The 15,969-nt window shown below is 44.2% G+C and overlaps 1 protein-coding gene across 2 annotated transcripts in view; it reads left to right on the top strand.

Annotated features, from left to right (window-relative positions):
• The window catches only part of LOC144737946 (transmembrane protease serine 6-like), an 85,322-nt gene that overhangs the window by 26,769 nt on the left and 42,584 nt on the right, over positions 1 to 15,969 (top strand). Inside the window, exon 8 of one of the 2 annotated variants that reach the window (XM_078620852.1) lies at positions 1,900 to 5,172. The exons of the other annotated variant lie outside the window; for it this stretch is intronic. Coding sequence (XP_078476978.1) covers positions 1,900 to 2,043 — 144 coding nt within the window. The 3' untranslated portion in view covers positions 2,044 to 5,172. Of the gene's footprint in view, positions 1 to 1,899; positions 5,173 to 15,969 lie in introns of those variants that run through there. 2 annotated transcript variants of the gene reach the window in all.

Raw genomic sequence — 15,969 nt, 5'->3', positions numbered from 1 at the left:
GAGGAGGGGAAGGTCAACAAAATATGGGTCTTTGTGTGAGTCTATGGGTCTCTGTGTGAGTCTATGGGTCTCTGTGTGAGTCTGTGGGTCTCTGTGTGAGTCTATGGGTCTCTGTGTGAGTCTACGGGTCTCTGTGTGAGTATATGGGTCTCTGTGTGAGTCTGTGGGTCTCTGTGTGAGTCTATGGGTCTGTGACTGAATCAATATACAGTGAGGAAAAAAAGTATTTGATCCCCTGCTGATTTTGTACGCTTGCCCACTGACAAAGAAATGATCAGTCTATGATTTAAATGGTAGGTTTATTTGAACAGTGAGAGACAGAATAACAACAAACAAATCCAGAAAAACGCATGTCAAAAATGTTATAAATTTATTTGCATTTGAATGAGGGAAATAAGTATTTGACCCTCTCTCAATCAGAAAGATTTCTGGCTCCCAGGTGTATTTTATACAGGTAACAAGCTGAGATTAGGAGCACTCCCTTTAAAAGTGTGCTCCTAATCTCAGCTCGTTAATTGTATAAAAGACACCTGTTCACAGAAGCAATCAATCAATCAGATTCCAAACTCTCCACCATGGCCAAGACCAAAGAGCTCTCCAAGGATGTCAGGGACAAGATTGTAGACCTACACAAGGTTGGAATGGGCTACGAGACCATCGCCAAGCAGCTTAGTGAGAAGGTGACAACAGTCGGTGCGATTGTTCGCAAATGGAAGAAACACAAAAGAACTGTCAATCTCCCTCGGCCTGGGGCTCCATGCAAGATCTCACCTCGTGGAGTTGCAATGATCATGAGAACGGTGAGGAATCAGCCCAGAACTACACGGGAGGATCTTGTCAATGATCTCAATGCAGCTGGGACCATAGTCACCAAGAAAACAGTTGGTAACACACTACGCCGTGAAGGACTGAAATCCTGCAGCGCCTGCAAGGTCCCCCTGCTCAAGAAAGCACATATACATGCCCGTCTGAAGTTTGCCAGTGAACATCTGAATGATTCAGAGGACAACTGGGTGAAAGTGTTGTGGTCAGATGAGACCAAAATGGAGCTCTTTGGCATCAACTCAACTCGCCGTGTTTGGATGAGGAATGCTGCCTATGACCCCAAGAACACCATCCCCACCGTCAAACGTGGAGGTGGAAACATTATGCTTTCGGTGAGTTTTTCTGCTAAGGGGACAGGACAACTTTACCGCATCAAAGGGACGATGGACGGGGCCATGTACCGTCAAATCTTGGGTGAGAACCTCCTTCCCTCAGCCAGGGAATTGAAAATGGGTCGTGGACGGGTATTCCAGCATGGCAATGACCCAAAACACACGGCCAAGGCAACAAAGGAGTGGCTCAAGAAGAAGCACATTAAGGTCCTGGAGTGGCCTAGCCAGTCTCCAGACCTTAATCCCATAGAAAATATGTGGAGGGAGCTGAAGGTTCGAGTTGCCAAACGTTAGCCTCGAAACCTTAATCACTTGGAGAAGATCTGCAAAGAGGAGTGGGACAAAATCCCTCCTGAGATGTGTGCAAACCTGGTGGCCAACTACAAGAAACGTCTGACCTCTGTGATTGCCAACAAGGGTTTTGCCACCAAGTACTAAGTCATGTTTTGCAGAGGGGGTCAAATACTTATTTCCCTCATTAAAATGCTAATCAATTTATAACATTTTTGACTTGCGTTTTTCTGGATTTGTGTTGTTGTTATTCTGTCGCTCACTGTTCAAATAAACCTACCATTAAAATTATAGACTGATCATTTCTTTGTCAGTGGGCAAACGTACAAAATCAGCAGGGGATCAAATACTTTTTTCCCTCACTGTAACCTACACTCATAGTCTGCCACAGGCTACACGGGGTGGATTACATGATGGTCGTTGTCTTTGCTGTGCTCCGTGTGTGCGGTAGAGCCTGGCGAGCCCGCTGCTGTGCAGGGAGGTGGACGGACGCTGGTACCTGAAGGGCGTGGGCAGCTGGGGTCTGTGCAGCTCGCCGGCTGTGTTCACCAGGCTCTCCAAGATCCTGGAGTTCGTCAAGCAGACGGCCGTCTGAGACGACACAACTAACTGCGCGGGTTGTAACGCAGAGGTCGCAACCGGGTACCTGATACCCGTACCCTACCCGATACCCGGCTACCTGTACCCGGCCGGGTACCCGTTTGTGACCCTGGTGCGGCCGGGTACGGGTACGGGTAGACCGTGAGTCACTGGTGAGTCACCGTTTGTCACTCATTTCCCAACGTCTTGTCTCTTCTCACAATTCAAGTTCCTAGAATCAACCCACCCACGCCTGCAAAAGGGCTTCATCCCAGAGGTCGCAATCAAGTACCCGATACCCGTACCCGGCCGGGTACGGGGGTAGGGTACGGGTACGGCCGGGTACGGGTACGGGTACCCGTTTGCGACCCTGGTGCGGCCGGGTACGTATACGGGTAAGGAATCAAAACCCGTTTGCGACCTCTGTCGTAACGGTTGTCGTTGTCGTCTTTGTCTTCTTTCTTATGTATCCGGTATGGGCTTAATGGAATGAATCACACGGAGAATTATATCAATGGAGTTAATGGTGACTGTGGATTGGACCCCCCATCGACCCACGTGACTGCACTGTAGGCCACGCCCACGAATGGACTAATCAATTCAGGGTACAGGGCACCCATTCCGATTCGGATGGACGCTGTACAGCAGGCATGTCCAAAGTCAGATTTCATACGGCCCGCAGCTTCGGTCTTATAATGTGTTATTTATGGCTAACCAGCTCTGTCAGAATAAAAATATCATCAAACTTTAAAAATGTAATTCCTCCTTTCACCACACGGTGGCAGCACCATTCGAATGCTCTCTGGCTCAGCATCCGTGCCGCGAACCCTTCTCGAATCATTTCCGCCATGGCGACTGCACAAAAAAAGAGAAAAGTTGACAGTGAGGGCTGCCGCTTTCAGGAGCGGTGGGAATTACAATACTTCTTCACTGGAAATCGAGGCAATTGTGTTTGTCTAATTTGTAAAGAGACGGTTGCCTTGTTTAAGGATTTCAATGTAAAGAGACACTACGAGACAAAACATGCTACAACATACGACAAGCTAACAGGGAGTGACCGCGCTGAAAAAGTGAAGCAACTCCAAGCGGCTCTGGCATCGCAACAGCGATTCTTCACGCGGGCCTGTGAGTCAAAGGAAAACATCACCAAAGCTAGCTACGAAGTGGCCATGTTAATAGCTAAACATGGCAAACCTTTTACTGAAGGTGCGTTTATCAAAGACTGTGTCATGAAAATGCTGGAGAACATTTGCCCCGAGAAGAAGCAAGAATGTATGAATGTTTGCCTGGCACGCAACACTGTGGCACGGAGAGTTGAGGACATATCGTCAGATATTCAGAGACAACTGGGGGACAGGGGAGTGGCTTTTGACTATTTCTCATTAGCCTGCGATGAAAGCACCGATGCATCTGACACTGCACAACTACTTATTTTTAAAGAGGAGTTGATGACAACATGAACGTGACAGAGGAGCTGCTTGACCTCAAAAGCCTTAAAGGGCAAACCAGAGGAACAGATTCATTGGTTTATATTTGTGAAGCTGTTGATGATATGAAACTATCATGGAGTAAAGTTTCTGGGATCATTACCGATGGTGCGCCTGCCATGGCTGGTGAGCGAAGTGGATTGTCCACACTGATCTGCAATAAAGTCAGCGAAGAAGCAGGTAACGCTATTAAACTTCACTGTATCATTCACCAGCAGGCTCTCTGCGCCAAACATCTCAAATTTTATGATGTTATGAAACCAGTGGCAAAGGCAATCAATTATATTCGCTCTAAAGCTCTATCCCACCGACAGTTTCAGCAGTTCTTGCGTGACATCCAGGCTGAATACGGTGACGTAATATATCACAAAGATGTGAGGTGGCTAAGTCGGGGGTCCGCACTACAGCGATTTTTCTCTCTCAAAGAGGAAATTGGACATTTTTTGGGTGAGAAGGGACAACCAATGGAAGAACTGTCCGATCCTGTATGGCTGGAAAATCTGGCTTTTTTGGTTGACATAACGAAGCATCTGAATGCGCTGAAAGTCAATCTTCAAGGAAAAGATGCAGTGGTGAGCCAGCTATACGCTCACATCAAGGCCTTTGAAACCAAACTGTAACTTTTCCAAAGACACTTGTCCCAAACAGAGCCCTGCACCGCGCACTTCCCAGCTTTGAAAGAGGTCATTGACAGTTTCCCACAGGACAACATCGGTGCGCAAATGAAGAGTTATGCAACAGCTGTCGCATCTCTTTCTGTGGAATTGAACAAACGCTTTCGGGACTTTGCAGCTATTGAAAAGGACATGTTGGTTTTCTCTTCTCCCTTCTCCGTGGACCATGATTGTGCTCCTCCACAGCTGCAGTTGGAGCTCATTGAGCTGCAGTGTGACGATGAGTGCCGCGGAAAACACCAGCAGTGTTCTCTTGTTGACTTTTACCGGCAGCTGGACAAAAGCAGGTTTCCAGGAATGCGGTCATTCGCTAAGAAAATGCTGAGCTTATTCGGCTCCACATATTTGTGTGAGCAAACATTCTCAGTCATGAACTTAAACAAGAACCGATTGAGGTCAAGGATGAGCGACTCCCACTTGCATGACATTTTACGCATCTCAACCACTGCCCTCAGGCCAGACCTGGTCTCTTTACTGAAATCTAGATCTCAGTATCACACTTGTCATTAGTGTCAGCAAGTGATCTGTTCCTTGATCAATCTGAAATTGAGTGTTTTGAACGGTAACATCTGTCACTATTAACAGTGAAAAGCCTAAAGCACACTAGTGCACTTGGACTTATGGCACTTGATTTATTAAACTCTTGAATAAGATTTGGTTATAACTGTTGATGTTATGTACCTGTAGATGTGACATAAACTATTGCTTTCTGAAAGATCTTGTAAAAGACAAGGGCAAAATTCACTTGTTTTACAATTTAATGATAACAGACCACTTTGCATTACTTATAACTCCTGTTTAAAATGTTCATGAGGCAAATATATTTAACTCATGCAGATTTAAGGTATTCTATACAGTTTGTTCAATGTTACGTGACTGAACGAAAGGCAGAATTGTGTTTTTAGAGTTGTTCGCGTCTGCCTGAGTGGCTTATATTTGGTTACATTGTCATTTGAAAAATAAAGGTAATTGTGACAATGATAATTGTTTTATAACAGTGTGTATTTTCACGTACCTTTTGTGGTTAAAAAATGTCAGAAGGAACTATTGGCCCCCGGGCATCTCCACTTTATAAAATTTGGCCCTCTTTGCAAAAAGTTTGGACACCCCCGACTTAGGCGAAGGAACATAACCCCAAGAGAGACCAGTGTGTGCGTAAAGCAAGGCCGTAATTATAATACGAAAGCCAGCGAGACAGCTGACCCGAGGGCTGACTAATCTTCAGCGAATATTGCAGGGCCGCGTGGTCGGTTCGGACCGTAAACCGCCTACCGTACAAATATGGTCTATACAACTGAACAAAATAAACTATGGCCAAAAGCTCCCTCCGGGTCACACAATATCGCTGTTCCTTCGGGGACAGAACGCGACTGCCATAGGCTACCACCCTCTCAACCCTCTCAGCGACACGGGAATTGGGGCTGTCCTGGACCAGGTGGTCGACGTGGTTGAGAGGGTGGTAGCCTATGGCAGTCGCGTTCTGTCCCCGACGGAACAGCGATATTGTGTGACCCGGAGGGAGCTTTTGGCCATAGTTTATTTTGTTCAGTTGTATAGACCAAATTCGTACGGTAGGCGGTTTACGGTCCGAACCGACCACGCGGCCCTGCAATATTGGGGGGACACATCCCCCCCCCAATATTCAAATATGTTCAAAATGTCCCACCTATATTGCTATAAAAATATTTTAAAAAATTATCATTGCGATGTTATGTAAATAAAAACAACTATTTGCTAAACCTTGGCCACAATATCTGGACTTGTCTTCATATAACAACGCATAGATTTCTGTCCATATGATTGTGGTTATAGTTGTACTTCATGAATCCCTAATCTCTGCCATTACATACAATAAAACAAGAAAATTAAAAAAGTAAAAACAGAGCAATGTTATTAGACATTATTGTAAAAAATAAATAAAAAGTCCATCCCATGTGTTAGTGCATTTTTTATATTTATGGCAGAAAATTAGTTTTCAAATTTAGATTTTTTTTTTCCGTGGGGGGACCCCCAGACCCCCTGAAAGATTCCCCCCACCCCCCCCAATGTTGACTCCATGGCTACGGCCTTGGCGTCAAGATACAATCGGAACGAGACTGGCTCACTGGACGAATTGCACGGCAACCGAGCAAGGGAGCTGCCCCCCTTTCCGCAAAGTGAACACCACGTGAATGAGGAGGCTCAAGACCGCAAGGGACGGAGGGAGTTTGAGCCTGACCCTGTCAGCCGCGGGGTCGAGACAAAACGGCCTCGTCTGGCCTGGCACGACCATAGCTTATCGACGGCTATTGGATTCGCCTGGCCGTGTCTGAAAGAGTCTTGTTGGGTTTGGAAGCGCGTCCAGTTTCTTCCGGAATAAAGGTGCGTTCACGATTCTGGCAAAGGGCCTGATGATGCTGGATGTAATTACGGGCAAAACGCCACTTGTACTCAAATTGTAAATGCTGTGGATTTATTCTCCAACACAGCGGTGGGCTGAAGTAGTATATGACACTATACACTACTATACACTACACTATACACTACACTATACACTACTATACACTACTATACACTACACTATACACTACACTATACACTACTATACACTACACTATACACTACACTATACACTACTATACACTACACTATACACTACACTATACACTACACTATACACTACACTATACACTACACTATACACTACTAAACACTACACTATACACTACACTATTCACGACTATACACTACACTATACACGACTATACACTACACTATACACTACACACTACTATACACTACACTATACACTACACTATACACTACACTATACACTACACTATACACTACTAAACACTACACTATACACTACACTATTCACGACTATACACTACTCTATACACGACTATACACTACGCTATACACTACACATTACACTACATTATACACTCCATTATAAACTACACTATACACTAATATACACTACGCTAAACATTACTATACACGACACTATACACGACACTATACACTGCTCTATACACTACTATACACTACGCTATACACGACTGTACACTACGTTATACACTACACATTACACTACACTATACACTCCATTATAGACTACACTATACACGACTATACACTACGTGATACAATACACTATACACTACACTATACACTACACTATACACTCCATTATAGACTACACTATACACTAATATACACTACACTCTACACTACACTATACACTACACTACACACTACACTATACACTACTATACCCTACACTATACACTACTATACAGTACACTCTACACTACACTATCCTAGTAACTAATTGGGGCGTTGTTTACGTGACAAACCTTACTGGCTGTATCACGTGGTGGAGGGTTAGGACACAACATTTATACTTTATGCAATCTATCCCAAAAAACCTTTATTATCACTGGTCAACACACTTTTTCTGGCATAAGGTATTCCAACTGTCTTAAGGAAATTTTGGGGTGCTGATTTCAAATCTGGCATCAGTTTTTGTCTATCACATCGGGTTTTTGAGATATCAAATATTAAATTTTCAATAAAAACTGCAGAAGAAAAATATTAAATAAATGTGGATATCTATATAAAATGATATTATAAACACACTATACTAAAAATACAGCACCATATTTTAACACTAAAGCAGTCACTGACTCGCAACAACTTGCAATCATAAGTGACAGAGTTAATTTCGGGTAAAATCAATGAAAATGGGGTATGCCGATAGCATAAAAATGAGATGTGATAGAGCAAATCTGAGATCAGATTTGGAATCAGCACCCTGAAATTAGTCTAAAACAGCTGCACAAGTCCAGGCCAGAATTTTTGTTTGTTTGTTGACCAGTGTTATGAGTTTCGATTTAAAGCTTTCGTGACTGCAGGGATTCATCTTCTTGGTTCTTTCGGTAAAGTCACGTAGAATGGAAATAATAAAATAATAAAAATAAAACAATAAAATAATTCTCACGACGTTTCGGGCCCTCGCCAAACCTCCTACGCATTTCACAAGTAGTACTAATCGCATATCTGCATTTCCCATAAATATGCTAAATTCCTCTTGATATGCAAATTATTTTGTTAAGGCGCTCTTCCCCCTCCATCCCAGGTTAAATAGTCGCTCCAAGCCTGGGGTGTGTCATTCAGTCTTCTCGACAGACCTGTTCTACACCTGAGGACGGCTGCTTGCGTTGTGGCCGAAACGTCGTGATAATTATTTTATTATGTTTTATTTTTATTATTTTATTATTTCCATTCTACGTGACTTTACAGTGTAATGAGTCTTATTTAACTCAGCTGTTAAACGGCAGTTCGGCGTAGCATTCCCGGTTGGGGTTTACTTTCATTCCTCGTATATCTGTGCGCTTAGGAGAAAAGATCGCCATCGAGAGACATAACAACAACAAAAACATCTTCTTGGTTCTTTCGGTAAAGTCACGTAGAATGTAAATAATAAAATGATAAAAATAAAACATAATAAAATAAATCTCACGACGTTTCGGCCACAACGCAAGCAGCCGTCCTCAGGTGAAGAACAGGTCTGTTGAGAAGACAGAGTCTGAATAAAACACCCCAAGCTTGGAGCGTATATTAAAGCTGGGTTGGAGAGGGAAGAGCGCCTTGATAAAATAATTTGCATATCAAGATTAATTTAGCATATTTATGGGAAATGCAGATATGCGATTAGTAGTACTTGTGAAATGCGTAGGAGGTGGGCGGGGGGTTTAAAGTCATATTATGCCCGTGCATTATGCAGGATTAGCAGCATCAAAGGGAGGGGATAGGGGGTAGCATTAAAACAAAACTATTGGAATAGTCTGATGACGACCGCTTGTGTTGCGATCGAAACGTCGTGATTTGTTTTACTTTATTTTATTTCTACCCACGTGACTTTACCGAAAGAACCAAAGGGCATGGATTCCTGCAGTCACGAAAGCTTCAGAACTAGTGGAATCTATAAACGCGGCCTGGAAGATCAGTGCACATCAGAGGTCTCAAGAACCAGAACGGAGATGCAGTCGATCGTAGATTTGAAGCTTTCGTGACTGCAAGGATTCATACTCTTAGGTTTTTTTCGGTAAAGTCACGTAGGTGAAAAATAAATAATGAAAGAAAAAAATAAAAAGACATAATAAATAATAAAAGTAAGTAATAAAAACTAAATAATAAAAATGAATAATAAAAATAAATATTTGAAAATAAATGATAATAAAAATAAAAAGGGTGCAAATAAATAATAATGAAAAAAATAAATGATACGAACAAATAATAAACCTAAATAATGAAAATAAATAATAAAACAACATAATAAATAATTAAATTTGGTAATACCAATAAATAATTCAAATAAATAATACGAATAAATAATTGAAAATAAATAGTAAAATAAAATGAAAAAAAATTGGTGCAAATAAGTGATAATAAAAAAAATGATGCGAATAAATAATAAACCTAGATAATGAAAATAAATAATACAAATAATAGAAATAATAATAGAAATAAAATAATGAATCACGACGTTTCGGGCGCCAACACAAGCGTTCATCATCAGGTGGGACAACCACAGCAATAAACAATTGCTGAACAACATCACTTCAACAAGTGTTCCTTGCTGTGGTTGTCCCACCTGACGATGAACGCTTGTGTTGCGCCCGAAACGTTGTGATTCATTATTTTATGTCTATTATTATTTCTATTATTTTTAATATTAATTTTCATTATTTATATTTTTATTATTTATTTGTGTTATTCACAGTTTATTACTTATTATTTATTTATATTGTTTTTATTTTATTTAGATTATTTATTATTATCTATCTTTATTATTGTTTATTTTATTTATTATTTATTTGCACCATTGTTTTTAATTTGTGTTATTTATTTGCATCATTTATATTTATTATTTATTTTTACCTACGTCACTTTACCGATAAAACCTAACAGCATGCAGTCGATCGTCGGTTTTCCGGCACCTGGCGATTCTTGTTCATCGGCACCGTGCGTGCGTGCTTACGTGCCTCCCCTAGGTCGACTCAGCCTCAAATGAGTACCTGCTGCGGTTGTGTGTAGTAAACATCGCCACTTGGGAGACAAAGGCGGCCGGGCGTGGTGCTGGCCACCCACCCACCCCCTCTGTGTGTGCCACAGTGCCGGTAGCCTTCATAGGTGCTGCTCGCTACTAACAGCACTTGCCCCCACAATCCATTGAGGCTGTACTGGTGGGGAATCTTTGTCTTTATAGCCGCGCTTGATTTAGGATGTCAGATATTAGTTGTTGCGTCACATTATTCACTGCGACTTTGACAATGAAAGTACTGCACGTGTGGTACAAGACGAACAACCCCGGTAATAATACACAAACACTCTCGCAGGCAATGCACACACGCTAACCGGCGAAAAGTTGCATTGCGGCATCATTCGACGGCATGTTAACTGATGTGAACTACTTCGAGGTAGTTTCCACGACCTCGTGCACACCAGGCGAGGTAGTGAACATCTCATAGCCACCGTGATGATGATGATGAGAGAGAGAGAGACACACTGCAAACTCCAAGTATACATACTTAGGTTTTTTCGGTAAAGTCACGTATGTAAAAAAATTAAATTAATACAAATAAAATAAAAATAAAAATCACGACGTTTCGGAGGCAACACAAGCCTCCGTCTTCAGGTGGAACCGTCACAGCACGATAGCTGTATCAAGTGAGATGTTGATCAAGTGAGAGGTTGATACAGCTATCGTGCTGTGACGGTTCCACCTGAAGACGGAGGCTTGTGTTGCCTCCGAAACGTCGTGATTTTTATTTTATTTTTATTTTACTTTAATTAATTAAAAAATTTTACCTACGTGACTTTACAAAAAAACCTAAGAATATGAATCCTTGCAGTCACGAAAGCTTCAAATCTAGAATTAATACCCTCCAAATATACAGCAGCAGGCGTCAGGATCAGGATCGAACCCACGACTTCGTGCATACCAGGCGAGGTAGTGAACATCTCCTAGCCACCATGCCACCCCTATAGATAGAGAGTTAAATGAGGAAGTTTAAGATCCGTTTGGAGGGGGGGGGGGGCATAGCAGGCTAATTGTAGCGATCCGGAAAAGGCCAAACTGCGTGGGTTTCGTGCCCATTATCAGAGGTGAATAGCTTTCACGTTCCTACAATACTTGACGAATTGTAGGAATGGGGCAGAGACGTAGAGTGAAATGTACGTACGTGTATGTATGTTGAATTTATTTTGCACCGAACTTAGCCAACCGCGCTAATCAGAGGCGCAGTGGAAGGACATCAAACGATGGGTCTCTGTGGGAGTCTATGGGTCTCTGTGTGAGTCTGTGGGTCTCTGTGTGAGTCTGTGGGTCTCTGTGTGAGTCTATGGGTCTCTTTGTGAGTCTATGGGTCTCTGTGTGAGTCTGTGGGTTTCTGTGTGAGTCTGTGGGTCTCTGTGTGAGTCTATGGGTCTCTGTGTAAGTCTGTGGGTTTCTGTGTGAGTCTGTGGGTCTCTGTGTGAGTCTATGGGTCTCTGTGTGAGTCTATGGGTCTCTGTGTGAGTCTGTGGGTTTCTGTGTGAGTCTGTGGGTCTCTGTGTGAGTCTATGGGTCTCTGTGTAAGTCTGTGGGTTTCTGTGTGAGTCTGTGGGTCTCTGTGTGAGTCTGTGGGTCTCTGTGTGAGTCTACGGGTCTTTGTGCGAGTCTGTGGGTCTCTGCGTGAGTCTATGGGTCTCCGTGTGAGGCAAATGGGTCTCTGTGTGAGTCTATGGGCCTCTGCGTGAGTGTATGGGTCTCTGTGTGAGTTTGTGGGTCTCTGTGTGAGTCTATGGGTCTCTGTGTGAGTCTGTGGGTCTCTGTGTGAGTCTGTGGGTCTCTGTGTGAGTCTATGGGTCTTTTTGTGAGTCTATGGGTCTCTGTGTGAGTCTGTGGGTTTCTGTGTGAGTCTGTGGGTCTCTGTGTGAGTCTATGGGTCTCTGTGTAAGTCTGTGGGTTTCTGTGTGAGTCTGTGGGTCTCTGTGTGAGTCTATGGGTCTCTGTGTGAGTCTATGGGTCTCTGTGTGAGTCTATGGGTCTCTGTGTAAGTCTGTGGGTTTCTGTGTGAGTCTGTGGGTCTCTGTGAGTCTGTGGGTTTCTGTGTGTCTGTGGGTCTCTGTGTGAGTCTATGGGTCTCTGTGTGAGTCTATGGGTCTCTGTGTAAGTCTGTGGGTTTCTGTGTAAGTCTGTGGGTTTCTGTGTGAGTCTGTGGGTCTTTGTGTGAGTCTGTGGGTCTCTGTGTGAGTCTATGGGTCTCTGCGTGAGTCTATGGGTCTCCGTGTGAGGCAAATGGGTCTCTGTGTGAGTCTATGGGCCTCTGTGTGAGTGTATGGGTTTCTGTGTGAGTCTGTGGGTCTCTGCTGTGTGAGTCTATGGGTCTCTGTGTGAGTCTATGTGTCTCTGTGTGAGTCTACGGTTTTCTATGTGAGTCTTTGGGTCTCTGTGTGAGACTATGGGTCTCTGTGTGAGTTAATCTACGGGTTTATGTTAGGGTGAGTTTATGGGTCTCTGTTTGAATCTATGGGTCTCTGTGTGAGTCTATGGGTCTCTGCGTGAGTCTATGGGCATCTGTGTGAGTCTATGGGTCTCTGTGTGAGGAAAATAGGTATCTGTGTGAGTCTTTGGGTCTCTATGTGAGTCTACGTCTCTCTGTGTGAGTCAGTCTACGTCTCACTGTGTGAGTGAATCTGTGTGAGTCTACGTCTGTGTGAGTCGGATTGTTTTCTCACCCTGGCTCACCTTCCGCTCCCCTCAATCTCCCCCCACTCACTCCCCGTTTATCAAACTCCATCAGATTCGCCTGTAAACCGGTTGTCGTGACTCAGGCATAGCAGCCGACCCCTTATCAGTGCCGACCTTATCACAGGCCAATTCACATCTCATTGGTCACCACATGCTACTGAAAAATCTCAACGCTCATCCTGCAAAGTTCCATCACAAGGGAGAAATATAAGCAAATAAGACACTCACCACCCACTAGTACACTCAGCACCCCACTCACCACTACATATCTGTCAACCCCTCGCCTCACTTGATGCAGCAAATCTGGCTGTGACGGTCCCACCTGATGACGGAGACTTGGGTTGCCTCCGAAACGTCGTGATTTTTTAAATTATTATTTTATTTATCTACATTTTTATAACAATTTTTTACCTACGTGACTTTACCGAAAAAAACTAAGAGTATGAACCCCTTATCAGTTCCCTACCTTATCACAAACTAATTCAGACCTTATTGGTCAACCCGTGCCACTTAGAAATCTCAACGTTCATCCTACAAGTCCCATCATAAAGAAGAAACAACAACAACAAATAGACCAATGATTATTTTTGCCCGCATTGAAAAGGTTGTACGCCGTTTGGACCTGAAAACTCAATTTGCCCTGTACAAGTTCAAGTTCATGTATTAGGTATAGCCCTGTGAGCCATTCGGCTCTTGAATCGGGTGCAACCGCAACAAACAAAAAACAAAAATATGAACAAAAAAACATCTTAAAGTGAATTTGTGACTGAGTGCAAACAGAAATCCAAGAAAAGACAGCAAAACATTGCAGAAAAACACCGTACACCAACGCTGTGTGCAAAAATCCCAGTGGGATGCAAGTTAAACAACAACAACAACCACAAGACAACTTAGATTAAGGCCATCAGTCTAACTCTGTACTACAACAAACAAACATGGCTAAACCAATATACGGGGTAAACTATATGGGTTGACAGGTATGCTAGAGAGAGAGATCGAGAGAGGTACAAGTAGAGAGATCAAGAGAGATAGAAACATAGAGAGATAGATAGAGAAAGACATACCTGTCAAACCCTTATCAATGCCCACCGTATTATAGATCAATTCAGACCTTATTGGCCACTCTGTGCAGCTTATAAATCTCAACGTTCATCCTACAAAGTCCGATCACAATGGAGAAACCACAAACAATTAGACAATTATTATTTTTTGGACATAATGCAGCGGCAATGCCCCGTATGGACCTGAAAACTCAACTTCCCTGTACAAGAATACGGGGCAAACCGCGTGGGTTCAGACAGGAATGGTCTTACTGCCATGCTTCGCATGGCACGCAAGCGATCGAGCGAAGTAATTCACGCATGCCCTCAACGTGGATGGGGGTAGCGGGAGGGGTCAGGTCTGTGAAGGTGGCACGAGTGGGGAGTTTATAATAAAGCGACCGGGTTTAGCAGTGATGGGGGTGGAGGGGTGGGCGGACGTGTGGGGAGCGAGGCAAACCTCGCGTTTGCATTCTGCGAAGACGCATTGCACCCGAAGCAGGTGAGTGAGTGATTGTGAGTCTGTGAGTGAGTATGTGAGTGTTTGAGTGAGTCTGTGAGTGAGTATGTGAGTGTTTGAGTGAGTGTGTGAGTGAGTGTGTGTGAGTGAGATTCCCCCTGCAGTTGTTACGCACAGACTGTAACAACTACAGGAGCATCTCACTCCTCAGTGTGCCGGGAAAGGTCCTGGCAAGGATAATTCAACATCGCCTTGCTAGGCACGCTGAGGAGAGGCTTGCGGAGTCCCAATGTGGTTTCTGGAAAGGGCGGTCCTGCACAGATGCTATATTTTCTATCCGTCTGCTACAGCAGAGGTGTAGGGATTTCCAACAAGACCTATATCTCTGCTTTATTGACCTGGTCAAGGCCTATGATACCATCAGTAGGCCTGGGCTCTGGGTTGTTCTTCGTGTTTTCGGAGTCCCTGACCCTCTGCTCACGATCATTAAGAACCTTCATGATGGTGAGCGGGCTCGTGTAAAACTATGTGGCCGGGAGTCAGAGCCATTCCCTGTACACCTTGGGGTGCGACAGGGATGTCCTCTGGCTCCCACATTATTTAACATCTATTTCGACCACGTAGTTCGTGAAGCCTTCAATAGCTGTACCGGAGGAATTTCCATCTGGTACAGATACAATGGGAGGCTGATCGATGCCCGGGTGTCATCAAAGGAATGGCTCCCTATTGCTCAACCACGTTATGTATGCCGATGATCTGGTAATTGCTGCTCACTCAGAGGAGGAGTTGGACTTGCTACTGAACTTGGAACATGCCACTAAGAGGTGGGGCCTTACCATCAGCCCCACCAAAACTAAGCACCTGCCTGGATATTTTGTACCATCAGACACTACATCCCCACAACTCCCGATTGGTTGTGGGGCAGTTGGGGAGATAGTGGAGAGTTTCCCATACCTGGGCAGTGTGCTCATGACCGGCTGTGGTTTGATAGCAGAGTTCTCACTCCGAATCAGTCGAGCGTAATGCTGTGTGGAAGCTACCTGGTCTGTCGCTCCACATAAAGCTTCAGGTCTTCTTGGCCAGTGAGCTCCTCCGGTAGGCAAGGCTGCATTGGCTGGGTCACATAGCCCACATGCCCAGCCACCGCATGCCTAAACAGCTTTTGTTCAGCCAGATAGAGGGGGCTAAAACGGGGGCGGCATGGGCTAGAGAAGAGATGGAGTGATGTGGTACAGGAGGATGTGGAGCTGAGTGGACTTGCCGATGACTGGTACCAGTGGTGTCAAGATCGGCCTTTGTGGAGGAGGCTCGTGAAGGACGCTACTGGGCAGTTGGAAGCAGTCGCCCTCCAACAACAACGTAGGGCAGAGGAGCGACGCTCACAACAACGAGCGGAACGCCGTGCGGCTAAAACACAGCAAGTTGACACAGTAGGGGGCACAGGTGATGCATTGGCCAGTCATCTCAGTCAGTCGAACCATGACACTTGGGTCTTCCCC

This window comes from Lampetra planeri, chromosome 76, assembly GCF_965212315.1.
Source record: "Lampetra planeri chromosome 76, kcLamPlan1.2.h2, whole genome shotgun sequence".
Lineage (NCBI taxonomy): Eukaryota > Metazoa > Chordata > Hyperoartia > Petromyzontiformes > Petromyzontidae > Lampetra > Lampetra planeri.
The sequence above is the reverse complement of the archived record's forward strand: the minus strand, read 5'-3'. Positions and strand labels throughout refer to the sequence as shown.